General features: G+C 33.1%; 1 protein-coding gene across 1 annotated transcript in view; it reads right to left on the reverse strand.

Annotated features, from left to right (window-relative positions):
* SNX2 (sorting nexin 2) overlaps nucleotides 1–15106 on the reverse strand; it is a 55786-nt gene that overhangs the window by 10882 nt on the left and 29798 nt on the right. Inside the window, exons 4-10 of the mRNA XM_082620439.1 lie at nucleotides 14371–14437; nucleotides 13995–14038; nucleotides 12374–12515; nucleotides 8324–8402; nucleotides 2468–2543; nucleotides 1421–1534; nucleotides 1071–1164 (exon numbers count right to left, since the gene is read on the reverse strand). Of these exons, the coding sequence (XP_082476565.1) occupies nucleotides 1071–1164; nucleotides 1421–1534; nucleotides 2468–2543; nucleotides 8324–8402; nucleotides 12374–12515; nucleotides 13995–14038; nucleotides 14371–14437 (616 nt within the window). The remainder of the gene's footprint in view (nucleotides 1–1070; nucleotides 1165–1420; nucleotides 1535–2467; nucleotides 2544–8323; nucleotides 8403–12373; nucleotides 12516–13994; nucleotides 14039–14370; nucleotides 14438–15106) is intronic.

Consider the following 15106-nt stretch of genomic DNA (forward strand, 5'->3'; position numbering starts at 1 on the left):
TTCCCTTTCTCCCCTAAAGTGCTCACTGTTTCTCTGTCTAGTCCTAAAAAAAGACAAAAAATATATTTTTCATATGGAAAGCACTGGGAACACTCACAATTGATTTATACTACATTATTTGGCCTTTAAACATTTATTATTGAAAATAATGTCTACAATTTTTGATAAGAATATCATTTAGCTCACAGGAGGAAAGCAAAGTAAAATTGTACATGCAATTCACATAAATCTTATTCTTTTCTTCTTTGTGTGCAACAATGCGTAGTGAAATATTAAGAATTTCTGTAAAGATTTTTCAATGTGATTATTTCAGATACATCAAATAAAGAAAAACAGATGTCAAGGACTAACAATTATATTGTTTGGATTGCTCTGTTGCTCTGCATTACGTAAAGTTCTCTTAAAGAACCATAAAATGTTCCCTAAGAGAAAGAATACAAATAGCAAAACCTGTTATAAGTTACTTTCAATAATAAGTGTACCAGTAGATTTTCTGTAATTATTTTTTTGCAATGTATTGCTGGGAATGGCACATACTAAATTATTTATTAGGTGTTTTAGAGAGATGATTGTAAAAGCCATGTATTCTTCAAAAATAAAACCAAAAACCTCACCATGGAATAAAAAAATTACAACTAAAATTTTCTATGAATTTTTAACACCCCCTCCAGGTTTTTAAATATGGTGTTTGAAAAATGAAGAAAATACTCCAGAGTTCTCTATGAAATATAGGTACAAAACTAACATTTTAAAGAAAAATTTCATCATTCATTTTTGAATTTCATTCCTTAATTATATAAGTTACCAATAAGACATCTTCATTCATTCATTAAATATGTTTAACAAAGAGTTAATCAATCAGTTTTAATCCAAAATTCAAAATATACTTTTACAAGTTCAAGATTTTTCTCCTTCTAAACTAGAAGTTACATAAAATGGAACAGAAAACATTAAATAACAAAGTTGAAACAGAAAACATCCTCTTTAAAATGTTCATTTTTAGTAAAATTTAAATAGAATATCTGAATTAACTTACAGCGTTAAACATATAAATAACAAGACAAACAAACCTTTTCTATGACAGACCAAGGCTTCAACACTGGCATGAAGTTTCCTAAGTTGCTGATCCAGATTTTCAAATTGCTGCTGCTTTTCTTCGAACCACTAAGAAAAAAATGAAAAATGGAGCTAATTTAGCCAGAACAAACCACTGTAAATTAGGTTACCAATAAATAGCAAGCTACATACCTTGTTTTAAAGCAACAAATTAACCATGTATAACCATGGTGGTCAACTGATGTGCTGAGAACTAAACTCAATAAGCAAATTAATATCCTATTTTCTACTTGTACAGCTTTAAAATGCAATTGTTGGGCTCATTAATTCATCTCATTATTCAAGTCAAAAAATCAGCTCTTACAGCATCCGATTCATTCATCTTGATTGTCATTTTGTTGACAGCGTCGGCAGCCTTGTTCACCATCCTCAATATTCCTGCTCCACTCAGAGCCTGTGTATTAACTGCTCTCGGCAGCTGGAATTGAATGACAAATAAGGGCAAACAAACCGGTTAAAAGCCTGGAGGTTTAACTGGCCACAGAAGGGACTGCCCCCACACACAGCCCCGAAAAAGAAAAAAGAAAAAAGAAAAAAAGGAGGTTGTATTTTCTTCACTCTCATACATTTCAACAGTGAGATCTAATTTCTCAAATACACTACTTCTCAAAGGAAAACTTTAAAAATAGACTTTCCACTTGTTTTTCTTCCGCACGTTTACATTTAGATGGAACAACACTCTGTTTGTCAAAATATATTAAGAAATTGCCAAGCACTTTAACACTGGCCACCTGTTTGCTAGCCGAAATAAACTGTTTATAAGGAAAAAAGAAAGTCTTGAGAAAAATCTCCTTATGCTTAGTTAGGACTGTGTGATTTTGAATTTTTTAACAATTCTGGGGTTCAAGTAAATTTAAAAACAAATCTCAAATGGTAACAATTAGAGGATAAAATGTGCCAAATATAAAGAGCAGCATGGTTATAATTAAAGCTCTTTCCCATCATAAATTTGCACTTCAAAACCGTAATAAGACTATTAGAATGTAGACACACAAACACACATTATTCAACTATCTCTAAAATGAGGTCTGAATAAACTTATTTCAACACAATGCCTAAGCAACAACTTAGGGCATTCAGAATTAGACTATTTATAAGCCATTCTTTTAAATCTGGTTTTAATTTTTCAAGAAAGGGAATGATCATCCTACAATTATCCATGCAAAGAAGATATTTTGCTAGTAATTTAAAGTAATTAAAGCTAATTAAAGCACTAAGCAAAAAAAAAATCTTTGCTTTATTCCATCTATTAATGCAACTGTTTACTGAACACCTATTCTTATACAAATTATTACACTGATAATCATAAATGAGAACATTTACATATAAAAATTTAAAGTAGAAATAATACCTCTGAACTTTCCAAGAACTGCCTTAAATCAGGATCCTGTAGTAAAGTCGGATGCTTTACTGTTCTTTGAAGATACCTAGATTTAAGAATAAAATGCTCCTTTATTTATCAGTACCATCTTATTTTAAATCTTATTTCAACAAAATAAAAATTAAAAAATAAAAAAAAGATGTCCTGTTTGCCTCCTATCATATCAGTTTGCCTTCACTCTAATTATGTAGAATCTTATAGTAATTTAATGATTAAAAAGCTTTTTGTTCATTTTTTGAAAATTCATAATTATGTAAAAAGAGACATGGTGGGGGTGGGGGTAGGAATGGGGAGAGGTTAAATAACTTACCAAACTTCTCACTGCGAAGTATTAGAGTTATAAAAGGGTATAAAGGTAAGTTTATCAAATAATGCTATCTTTCGGTGGGTCAGTATGTTTCCAGTTATTACTATATATATTCTAGTATATATACTATATATAGTATATAGTATATATACTATATATTACTATATAGTCCAGTCAAACTTTTTTTTTAATTGTCATCATTACCAAAATGGAGAACAGCCTACCAATTTCTTTTTCCTTGGCAGCAGATTTTAATTATCAAGTAAGTTTTGGTCCTTATTTGACAAGGACTAAATTTTCTTCAATATTTTTATTTTTAAGGTTCTGCTATTTTTGATAAATGTCTTCCTTATATGATACCACATAAAATAAAAAGGAAAGAGAAACATCATTATTAAATCACTATTAGCCTAACTTTAGTAATTTTCCGTTACTAGAAAAGGTACAGCCCTGACATTCATAATAAATTACCAATCTTTCATTAAAAAAAAGGTTCACTATTTGATGATCATTGATTACTTATCTAATCCCATTTTTAAAAAATTGCTCTTTCCCCAGATTAATAACATGCAGTAATATTTCAGTTATAATATTCTGCCTAACAGTTAACATACCTTTATTTCTGCAGCATAAATGTAGTCAGTGATGACTTCTATCTCTTTACAAGATTATAAAATATGCCTAAATAGTTTCTAAAAAAAGTGATAATCTTTTCTAAAGTCAAACACTATATATAATGGTTAAAATGACTAATCGCTGCTTAAATGTTAACTTCTGTTTTTGTGTATTTAAATAAAATACATACCATATTAAACTTCACTTTAAGTCAATAGCCCACACAAGAAGTCATTATAACAGAAACAGAGCATTTAATAGATATGTACAATGCAATCTACACTGTGGTTTTAAAAAGTATTTGCAGCTTACTTTATAAAGGTAAAAAAGAGATGCAGTAGGAACACTAATCCTGTAAGTTTAAGAAATGTTGGTATTTTCCCACTGGAATTTTACAATTTTAACACTGAAGTTCTCCAGTACTACTCTAGGTGAGTTATTTAGTTACTTAGACTGTGTACTGCTTAAAGCAGTTTGCGTAAGTTGTTCATCTGAGTGCACACAACAACAGCTGATAAATAGCAAGCACTCAGATGTTCATAAAATGAACAAGCAGGAAGACAAAACATCTAGTACCCAAACCTTTAAGAAATATTCTAATATTTCAACCTAAATGGAAATACCTAATACTATTTATATTCTAAAATAGCTTTTTAAAGTGAGTTCTGCAGAATACTAGTCTCAGACTGGTTCTACAATCAAGAAAGTTTGAAATGTATTACATACATATTCCTTTCTTTAAGACTTATAATGAACAGCAGCGTATTAAATGCTGTGAGAAGTACTGCAGGAAAAAAACCTGGTTTAACTTTGTTACACCCTACATTTATAAACCTCAACTGACAACAGATTTCCTTTTTTCACCCTACCACATACTAGCAATCTGAGGAATCCATTTTGGAAAATGATATTCTAGAAAAAGAGATGGTAAAACTTTTCTTCTTAAGGGTTACATGAAAATAAAGAGCAATGAACCATTAAAAAAAGGTACTAAACTTACATAATATTAAAATTAAGAAACATGAAATGGATTTTAAATTGATGACTATTTGTAAATAGTCATCAATTCAGAATTAAGGTCAGAGAGGGTTGTAGATATATAAAGGAAGGATACAGAACAAAAAGGAAAAGAATGTAAGAAAAATACATGAAAAGAAGTATGGAGAGAAGCAGAAACACTGAAGGAAGACAGAAGTGGAAGATGCAATGGAACTGATGAAAGATAAGTATCAGATTCAACAAGAGGTGGTCAGTAGTTGTTCCTGAGATTTGTGCTAAGGAAAAGTTATTGGTACATTTAGAATCACTTGGGGCTTTCAAATTCCTACTTACCAAAACAAAATAAAGCAGGTTATACAAAATGCTTGAGAGGAACAGAGTTAAAGATATTTCTCTCGCTTAAGACTCAGACATGTGTGCTAAGAATGAGAGAATAGACAGGTAGAAAGAGCCTGGGTCTTTGATGACATTCATTTGTTCATTCAACATTTATTGAGCATTTACTACACATCAGTTACTGTTCTGAGTACTCAGAATGTACCAGTGAACAAAAGAGAACAAGATTCCTTCTCTAGTGGAGGTTTAATTTAATTAATTTATTTTTTAAGTGATTTATTTACTACTTATTTATTTATTTAATTTATTTTTGGCTGCTTTGGGTCTTAGTTGCAGCACGCAGGTTCTTCGTTGAGGCATGCGGGATCCTTTGTTGCGGCGCATGGGCTTCTCTCTAGTTGTGGCGCGCAGGCTGCAGGGCACGTGGGCTCGGTAGTTGTGGCATGTGGGTTCCAGAGCGCGTGGGCTCTGTAGTTTGTGGCACGTGGGCTCTCTCTAGTTGAGGCACATGAGCTCAGTAGTTGTGGCACGTGGGCTTAGTTGCCCTGTGGCGTGTGGGACCTCAGTTCCCTGACCAGGGACTGAACCCACGTCCCCTGCATTATAAGGTGGATTCTTTACCACTGGACCACCAGGGAAGTCCCTGGAGCTTTTAGTTAACAGAAGATGGACAATAAATCATAAACATAAAAATTATGTAGTATGTGATAAGGTGGCAAATGCTGTGGAAAAATGAAAGGACAAGTGGAGAAAGGACAAGTAAATGGGATCAAGGGTGTAAGGTGTGGTTGATGGCGATGTAAACAGAATAGGTCAGAATGAAACCAATAATCAAAATAGGCTTCACTGGCAAGGTGACATCTGAATGTCTGAATTTGAAAGAGGTAAGGAAATTAGGTACGCAGATACCTGGGAACAAAAGCTTTCAAGGCAGTGGGGACAGGGTAGGGGGTAGAACCCTAAGGTGGGAAGATGCCTGGGATCTTTGAGGAGCAGCAAAAAGGTGAGTGTGGCCTAGAGCAAAGTGATCAAGGAGGACAGAAGATCAAGTAGGTAACTGATAGGAAATCAAGTAGGTAACAGAGTGAGCAGTGCAAGTCATGTAAGAATTTATAGGTCATTATAAGGACTCTGGCTTTTATTGACTGAAACTGGGTGGGTGGACGAATAGGAGTGGGAAGATGATCTGATTCATGTTTTAAAAGGATGACCCTGGCTGCTGTATTAGAAAAAAGAGTAGAGGTACAAGGATGGAAACAAGGAGACCAATGAGGAGTCTACCGCAGTTAATTCAGACATTTGGACTAGTAGTGGACGGGTGAAAAAATGGTTGTCCAGATATCAGAAGGAAGCAATAGGATTTCCTGATGGATTTGATAATACTAAACATCTGCCTACCTCCACACTTCCTGATATGAACGAATGGATTAATCAACCGACACTAACTGTTTAGGCTTTGCCAGTTGGGTTTTCAGGTGCTTGTTATGATACACTTACCTTTTAGAGAAAAGGAACAATGAATTTAAGTTAAATAACTTGTCCAAGGCCTCACAGATACTGTGTAGTGTGTAATGGAGTGCAGGCTTCAACAGAGAAAGGATTCTAAAACCCTACACACTGTATAATGCTACTTTACATTTTTTAGTTTATATTTACAGAAGACTATTCTTACTATAAAATAAATTCAATATGCTTGTAGGTAAGATATGAAGCACTCTTAAGAGAATCAAGTGAGTGATCTTTGGGATACTTAGAAGTAATTTCTGCTTACTTTACTGAGTGCGGCACAGGGAAATTACTTAGGTTCTTAACCACTCCCTTTCTCTTCCCATATTTCAATACCAGATGTTTATCCTTTTGTTCAAGATAGTTATCTGGATTCTCTAAGTTGTACAAACAAATAAATACGTAAATGAATACCAGAGTGTGAACAAAGAACTACTTCCTTGACCCGCCAGATACAACTAGGTTATATATCCACAAATATGCCTATTCTAATGCTTAAATTTTAAGAAATGCCACAGAAAAATCACTTGAGAAAAATCATTCCAGTTCCTTTGCTTCTGTATCTTTACACTTATATTTTCTTTAGTTATCTTTTCTAATGCAAAATGAACTCACAGTACACTGTTTCCTCCCCCCACCCCACTACTGCAAATTCCACTAAGGTAGTATTTAACAAGTAACATTTATCAGTAAGAAACTATCTTCACATATGCACTAGGTCAAGCTTCAATATTTCCTTAAAACTCTCCTCAGTGTTACACAGTGAATGAAGATATGGTTTAAGTACTATGCAATGCATTCAAGTTAAAAGAAAGGTGAATGTAGAATCAAATTATATGCCCTTGGTACAATATATCTTCATTAAGTTCCTTATCAAGAATGCCATCCGAAATATTTCAAATTTACTCACAGAAAAATAGGACTGGAAAGGCTTCTCAAAAGGTCATGGTTATACTTTCAGGAAGGACTAAGCAAAATCAAGGCAGCACATTATCTACCTTTACTCTTAAAAACACTCATTCTATGACCTCTTTCACAAGAGAATCAATTTTAATGCCTAAATTGAACTTCTTTCGATGCAATTTAAATCCTTTTCCTGAGTAACTCCTGAGTCTCATAGACATAATCTTATCTTTTAAGTCTTTAAGATTTTAAGCTGCACACTAGCTTTTCTTATTGCAAATTGTTCAAACCTGACTTTACTGTGGTATTTTCTTAAAATTGAAACAATTTATTACTAAAACCCAGAAATACACTGTCTCAAACAGTTTTACAAAATAATTTGTACCCTATAGATATATATACTATTTCCTAAAGTCTGTCCTATCTATGCCAACCACTGATTTTAAGCCAAGAGAGAAAATAAGACAGAGAACAAATAAGCAAATTCAATTAAAATAACAAACAAAAACTATGAAATTAGAAAATGTATTAAGTCCAGGTAATTACCAACTTATGTACAATAAATTGGGCTTTAAGATAGTTTTGAACTTGTTTTCTCACATTATCAGCATAGCAAGGAAGAAATGTTAAGATTCTGGGAGTGGGATTCCTCCCATCCATTTCCCATTTAGTCGGCCACAATGAACACAAGTCTTCAAAGCCATAGGAAATGTGTCAGGTCAAGAAGTCTAAAGCAAGGCACAGCATATATATCTATCAGCCTTTAACTATACAGTCAACTCGAGCAATGACTAATACTTCTGTACACTCAAGTCAAAATCAATTATAAAGAATTGAAGGAGGGAGCACAAACCTAATTTTTCATTGTATTTAATAACATTTCAGTATCACCAAGTAATAATTCAAAGGAAATAATTCCGATGAAAATAGGTATTACTTTGTTAGACTACTAATGAGAATAAAAATGGAACAAGTATACAGTACTGTGTTTCTGAATGAATCAATTTTCTTAATAAAAGCTTACAGCACTTAATAAGAGTAATCAAGTGGTACTTTGAGAATTTTAATACTTAAAATATACTTGTGCCATTTAATGGAATTAGACTTATATTACTGAAGTAAAACCATTAGAGTAATAAAACACAGCTGATTAGAATTACCTTTCAAGAGCTGCTCTTCGTTTTTCTACAAATTCTGTGGACGATGAATCTTCTTTACCCACTTTGACCTTGGTCATGCCTTTGAAAAAATTGAAAGACTCATGATTTTCTATTACTGAGAAACATTCTTTTATAATCATTTCTGCATAATTTAAAATGTATTTTAAATTTGAACTTGACAAAAAAGCTCCTAAAATTATAACTAGTATCATAGTTTTGAGAAATTAACATCTGTACTTGGCAAGCACTTATAATGTAAGTTTTAAAAGAGTACAGCTAAAGCAGAGGTTGAGCTGTGTCTGTAGTTTTCTAACCTATAACTGTTTGGACTCTTTATCTGACATACATTAAACTCTTGGTAAGTTAAAATGTGTTTGCATTTCAATATGCATAACGGAGTTCAAATTAGTAAATTTAAGCACATCTGATATTTTCATCTCTTATGAGCAATAATTAACGTTCTTTACTTTGGGGACTAGAAAAATAAAAATAAGTGTAATCCAATAATATGCTAAGTATTTCCTCTGTTGCAGATTCTAAGAACATGTTCTTGTTCATTTATCATAGCTGGTTTTATAACAGTTTGAAATAATGAGCTCTTTCACAGAGACATTTAGAACTCTTCAAATTTAGAGAATAAAAATCATGCTAATCATTTCTGTATTAGCAATTTCAACTTTAACACTACTATCAGACTGCAGATTTTTCTTCTTTTCCCTGTTCTTTTTACTTTCAAAATTCGATTCTGCAGAAATGAAGTAATGACATATGTACAATATAGATGAACCTTAAAAATATTATGCTACGTTGACACAAGCTTGTCACAAAGGACCATGTATTATATGATTCCCTGTTTTTTGAAATGTCCAGAATTGGAAAATTTATAGAGAAAGAAAGCAAATTAGTGATTGCCTAGGACTGGGGGTGGATGAGGAAATTAGAGGATGATGGCTAAGGGGTAATAGAAATATTCTAAAACTGACTGTGGTGGGTATGCACAAGTCTAAATATATGAAAAGCTAATAATGAATTATACACTTTAAATGGATGAATTGTATGGCATATGAATTATGTCTCAATAAAGCCATTTAAAAATAGATCATGTAAAACCATGTAATTTTTATTCAGGTTGGTACACCTGATGAAAAACGATATATCACCTATGAATGTTTTAATGTAATTCCTCTGAAATACAATAGTTTGAAAAGGAAAACTCATTCAAACACTTAAAATTACCTACCTTGAGTGGACTACTAGGTGTGGGATGTTATTTCACATATTCTGTTTTTGTGAAAGAAAACCTTACCACTATATAATTTTTTGCTTTTTTTTAATTCTGTGATCTTCTTTCTGCTCATGCTACTTCCTAGAGGTAAGTAACCATTATGCGCCACTGCAGTAAATAAAAACTTACTGTAAGCAGTTACTCCTTAACACTTTTGAACTTCTTTGTTGCTTTTTAAAAGCTTCACAAAAATAGTGCTTTTAAGTCAACTAAGGTTCTATAAAAGCAGTAACAGTTATATGCTAATGAAAAGACCCCCCCTTCCTTCAGTGGCAGTTATAGCTTCCCAGGAAAGAGAAGTTACTATTCTTATTACACCACTGTGTTTGTTACTTGAAAACCACTGGGTATATAATTAAAAGGGCCCCTCATATTTAAAATTTTTCTTAGACAATATATTCATTTTTATTTTTAAAAATTGATGGACAATATGAAATTTTTTAAATGATTGCTTCTCTACTTGATTTTCTGCCAGGAACTTCACAGAACAACTTGTTACCCACCTTCAATAATTGTTCAGACTTTATGCACATTTAGAGGAAACTGTTTAACTTGGCTTCATCTTTTATTTAACTACAATTATTTTTCCTGCTAATTTCTTTATTTACATCTTTTTTTTTTAAACTGCATTTTATGTGGTTGCCTCAAATTCTTTCAATCTCCTTTTAATTCAATAATTTGTGAAAGGCTGAAGATTATTAGGGCAAAATATTAGTTTGAAACACAACAAACTTGGGCATAAAAATTTAGTTAAAAAAATTCTTTTTTCTGGCTCAATGTTTAAGGACTAAACTAGTGTATCTAGCCATCAAAATGAGAAAAACTATTTTTTGTTTTTTTCTCTTTTGATATATAAAAATAGTTGTGGGCTTCCCTGGTGGCGCAGTGGTTGGGAGTCCACCTGCCGATGCAGGGGACATGGGTTTGTGCCCTGGTCTGGGAGGATCCCACATGCCGTGGAGCGGCTGGGCCCGTGAGCCATGGCCGCTGAGCCTGCGCGTCCACAGCGTGTGCTCCGCAACTGGAGAGGCCACAACAGTGAGAGGCCCGCGTAATGCAAAAAAAAAAAAAAAAAAAAAAAAAAAAAAAAAAAAAAAAAAAAATAGTTGTACAACTTAAAGAAAAAAGGATATTAATAACAAATAATTTATGATAAATGAAACTGAAGCTCACTACATAGATAATGGGAGGCCAAAAGATAACACTGCAACAGTATGGTTAGCGTATTCGTAAGGTTTCTGAGACCCTTTGGGCTGGTGGGGGATGTGTACAAAAATTGACCTTCATAATACTAAGCTGCTATTTGTGTCTTTTGCTCCCATTCTTTCATGAGAGCTCAGTGGAGTTTTACAAAAGCTATATGATGTGTTGTATCACAACAGGTAGAGTGTAGAAACAGACATGAAAATACAGCTATTTTCTATTAAGCCACAATTTAAAGAGATTTTGCAAAAATGTTAAAAACAAAAAAACAAAAGCAAGCCACTCTTATTAAATATTTTTGTCTTATAAAAATTATTTTTCACAAAATTTTTTTATTTGTTAACAGGTAATGAGTTTATTATTTTTAAGTGCATTAATAAATACAGTTTAAAAATTCTCATATAATAGGGACTTCCCTGGTGGTGCAGTGGTTAAGAATCCGCCTGCCAATGCAGGGGACATGGGTTCGAGCCCTGGTCTGGGAAGATCCCACATGCCGCGGAGCAACTAAGCCTGTGCGCCACAACTACTGAGCCTGCGCTCTAGAGCCCACAAGCCACAACTACTGAGCCCACATGCCACGACTACTGAAGCCCGAGTGCCTAGAGCCTGTGCTCTACAACTAGAAGCCACCACAATGAGAAGCCCAGGCACTGCAATGAAGAGTAACCCCAGCTTGCTGCAACTAGAGAAAGCCCACACACGGCAACAAAGACCCAAAGCTGTCAGAAATTTATAAATAAAATATATTTATTAAAAAAAAATTTAAAAAGAGAAAGAATAAATACATTTAAATATATCAGGTTTCAAAAATCATAAAAGATATGGATAAAACTGCTTTTCAAATCAAATGTTTTAAAAAGTAAAAACAATAACTTATGGATAAGTAAAATTCATTTTGAATATTTTTCAGAATAATCATGTATATAAAAAAATAGAGATAAATAAAAACCTATGACTGAAAAGCTTGGAAAATGTACTACAAAATTTTAAGACATGACATGTTTTTTAATGGTGGGAAAATGGAGGTTCTCCTCCTCTTTTGTAATATTCTGCATATTCTTAACTAAGTAAGCCTTTATTACCTGTAAAAGTAGAAATGTTTTTAAATGTTAAATTGAAGTACATAATAAACTAAGATGAGTTTAAATAGCTCCTGTGTGAGCAAGGCTAGATCAAATCTTTTTGTACAATGTATAGCTAAGCACAAAACACCTCCAAATCCTTAGAAAAATGTTAATATACTAATAATATTGAATATTCTCTAAGTGTTACTCAGTAATAAGATACTCTAATGACCCTAAAAGGGTTTAGTTGCTTTCACCTTGTCAAATATTTAACATCATTACATTATACAAATCAAATCCTCAAGTGTTAGAAAATAAAACTTAGCTATACACTCTTCAGTTGATGAATGACTATCATAAACAGAATACTTAAATTCAGTATTTCTAGATATTGAGATATCATGATAGTGAATGATCATGGAATATACACATCTATACAGTTAAAACTGAACTAGTAAGAGTAACAGCAGTAAATTTTTAAAAATTCATACTTACCTACTATACTCTTTTCTGGAGCTGGTGGCACAATATAACCGACATGTAAATACTTGCTTGCTAACTTGCTATGCAAACCGAGAAAGTCACTAAATCTTCTTTTAACTGAAAATTCACTCTTACTGAACATGGAAAGAGAAGTCTACAAGTGAAGAAAAGGTATTTCAAATTTTGAATACTGAACAGTTTTTTAGAAGTTAATGTAATACATAATTGTGAACATGCATATATACATATCACACACACTGATCTACTCTGAAAAAAATGCAGAGTAGCTAACTAATGTGATGTAAAGATTTCTAACAACTGAAAAAAACTCAAATCATAGACTTTTTTTTTAACAGAAACTTAAGAGGACAGAAAATGTTTGCTTTATTCTACCCTTAACTCATCTCATTGACTCTACCTGTATTTATGCTAATGATTCTTAAATCTTTACCTCTGGCCCAGATCTCCTCTGAGCTTCAGTCCAATAATACATAGTCCAAGGGAAACCTCCACTTAAATCTCACTGCCACCTCAATTTCACCATATTTTTCCCTGCTCGAACATAAGAGTTCCATGAGTGAAGGGCATTTCTTTGTGTTGTTTACTACTATACTGCAGTCCTTGGAAAAGAGCCTGACCCCAAGGTATTTAATAAATAAGGATCTGTTCAATGAATTAACAAATCTGACTCCACACTGTGTTCCTCCCCTTGTGTTGCCTCTTCTCCAGGATCACTCCAACAACCACAAAGTTCCTCTAGACAAAAACTTAGGCATGGGAGGGAGTCTCGAGAGGGAGGGAATACGGGGATATACGTATACTTACAGCTGATTTACTTTGTTGTATAACAGAAACTAACACAACATTGTAAAGCAATTATACTCCAATAAAGATTAAAAAAAAACACACACACACTTAGGCATCCCCCCTTCCTCACTCCTTACATCCAAGCCCTACTGATTCTACCTCCTATACATCACAAGAAGCCATTTATTTCACTCATCCCTAGAACTAATTCCTTAGTATTAAGAATCACTTCTCACAGCTAGGACTGTTTCAGATCCTCTCTCTTTAAGATTTGAAGGCCTACAATCCCTTTAAGGATTGCAACCGCCTCTTAACTCGAAATCCTGACCTTTACTTTGATCCTCCCAATCCATACTGAGTCAGAGAGAGCTTTCTAGAACAAAAATCAATTGTACCACATTCTTGTTTGAATCTCTTCAATGGCTCTCCATTATATATACTAAGGATGAAGGCCAAATTCCTAATGTGGCTGTTCATAATATAGGAAGGCTTACTGCCAAACAATTTAATCTGGCACCACGTCCTGCAGATCCTAGAAAGAACAATGCTTTTTTGATTTCTGGCTTTTACACAAGCAAACCCCTTTGCCCCTCTCCCACCCAAATCACTTCTCCTACCTTTGCCTAGATTAGATCCCTTCCCGCATACTCTCCCGGAATACTTTACCTACCAAACCACTCAGAACTCATTGTAGCTATTTATATTTAACTTTTACTGGATGATAACCTTTGTAAAGACAGTGATCACTTACACCTTAATCACTGTAGTATCCTCATACTACACATGATGAGGGCTCAATATTTTTTTAAAGGAGCAAAAGACTTACCTTTGTTGTTACTCTATAAGCCATGTAAGCATTCATGCCATCACCTACAAGAAAAGTCAAACTATTAAAAATCATAAGCTTAACCACATGCACACACACACAAGGTAACTATATGAGGTAATACATTAACCTGATTGTAGTAATCATTTTATAACATATATTAAATCATCACATTGTACATCCTAAATACACACAATTTTTGTCAATTATACCTCAATAAAACTGGGGAAAAAACAAAACAAGTTGCCAGGAGTTTAAAAATAAAAGCACCATTTTAATACTGTAACAATGCATTTAGTTAAGAAAAATAGCACATTAACAACCAAGCTAATTATCAAAAAGAAGCAAGTACAAAATATAATAAATATTAACTTACCAACTTTCTCTGGATCTGATACACCAATTTCTATATCAAAAACATCTCCATTTGCTTCTTCTTCAATCTAGAAAAAATTTTTTTCTTATTAAAGATTCCAGTTTATATTATTGTCATAATACTAATAACTATAATTTTTACCATCTATCCTTTATTAGGGTCACTGTCACATCAATTTGAAAAGTCACTCAGCACTCCATTTATGAAAAACAATAAAAGCTTTCACATTTCCTAACTATGTAAAAGATACACACACACAAAGACAACAGGAAAAGGATCACTGGGAGAAGGAACAGAAAATCTTGCTTTCCTCCAACTCCTCAGATGTAGAGAAAACGTTGTAGTCTTCTGTAGGAATATTGTGGAATGTTTTTGTTCTATATACTCAATCTTCAGATTCAGATTATGAAAATAATTAATTCCTCGATTTTTTTTAATTAGTATTTTTCAAGGTTGTATCTCTCCTCTTTAAAAAGCAGGAGGTAGCCATTACTTTTGCCAGTAGAACCCTACATACTTGCAGGAATTATAAGCAACTTGAGCATCATGATTTCACCAATTACCTAGTAAACACATGTTCTTCTTGAAGCCAATGAAAGCACTATAAAGCTCACTGAAAAAAGAAGTAGGAAAAATGATAAACCTACGGGACTACAGAGAAGCATTTTTATCCATTATAAATAAGCAATCCTTATTAATAGCAGTTCTGAGGGAAAGTTTTTTTACTTTCAAGAAG

The sequence above is a fragment of the Mesoplodon mirus genome, assembly GCF_964341445.2.
Source record: "Mesoplodon mirus genome assembly, chromosome: 5".
Classification (NCBI taxonomy): Eukaryota; Metazoa; Chordata; class Mammalia; order Artiodactyla; family Ziphiidae; genus Mesoplodon; species Mesoplodon mirus.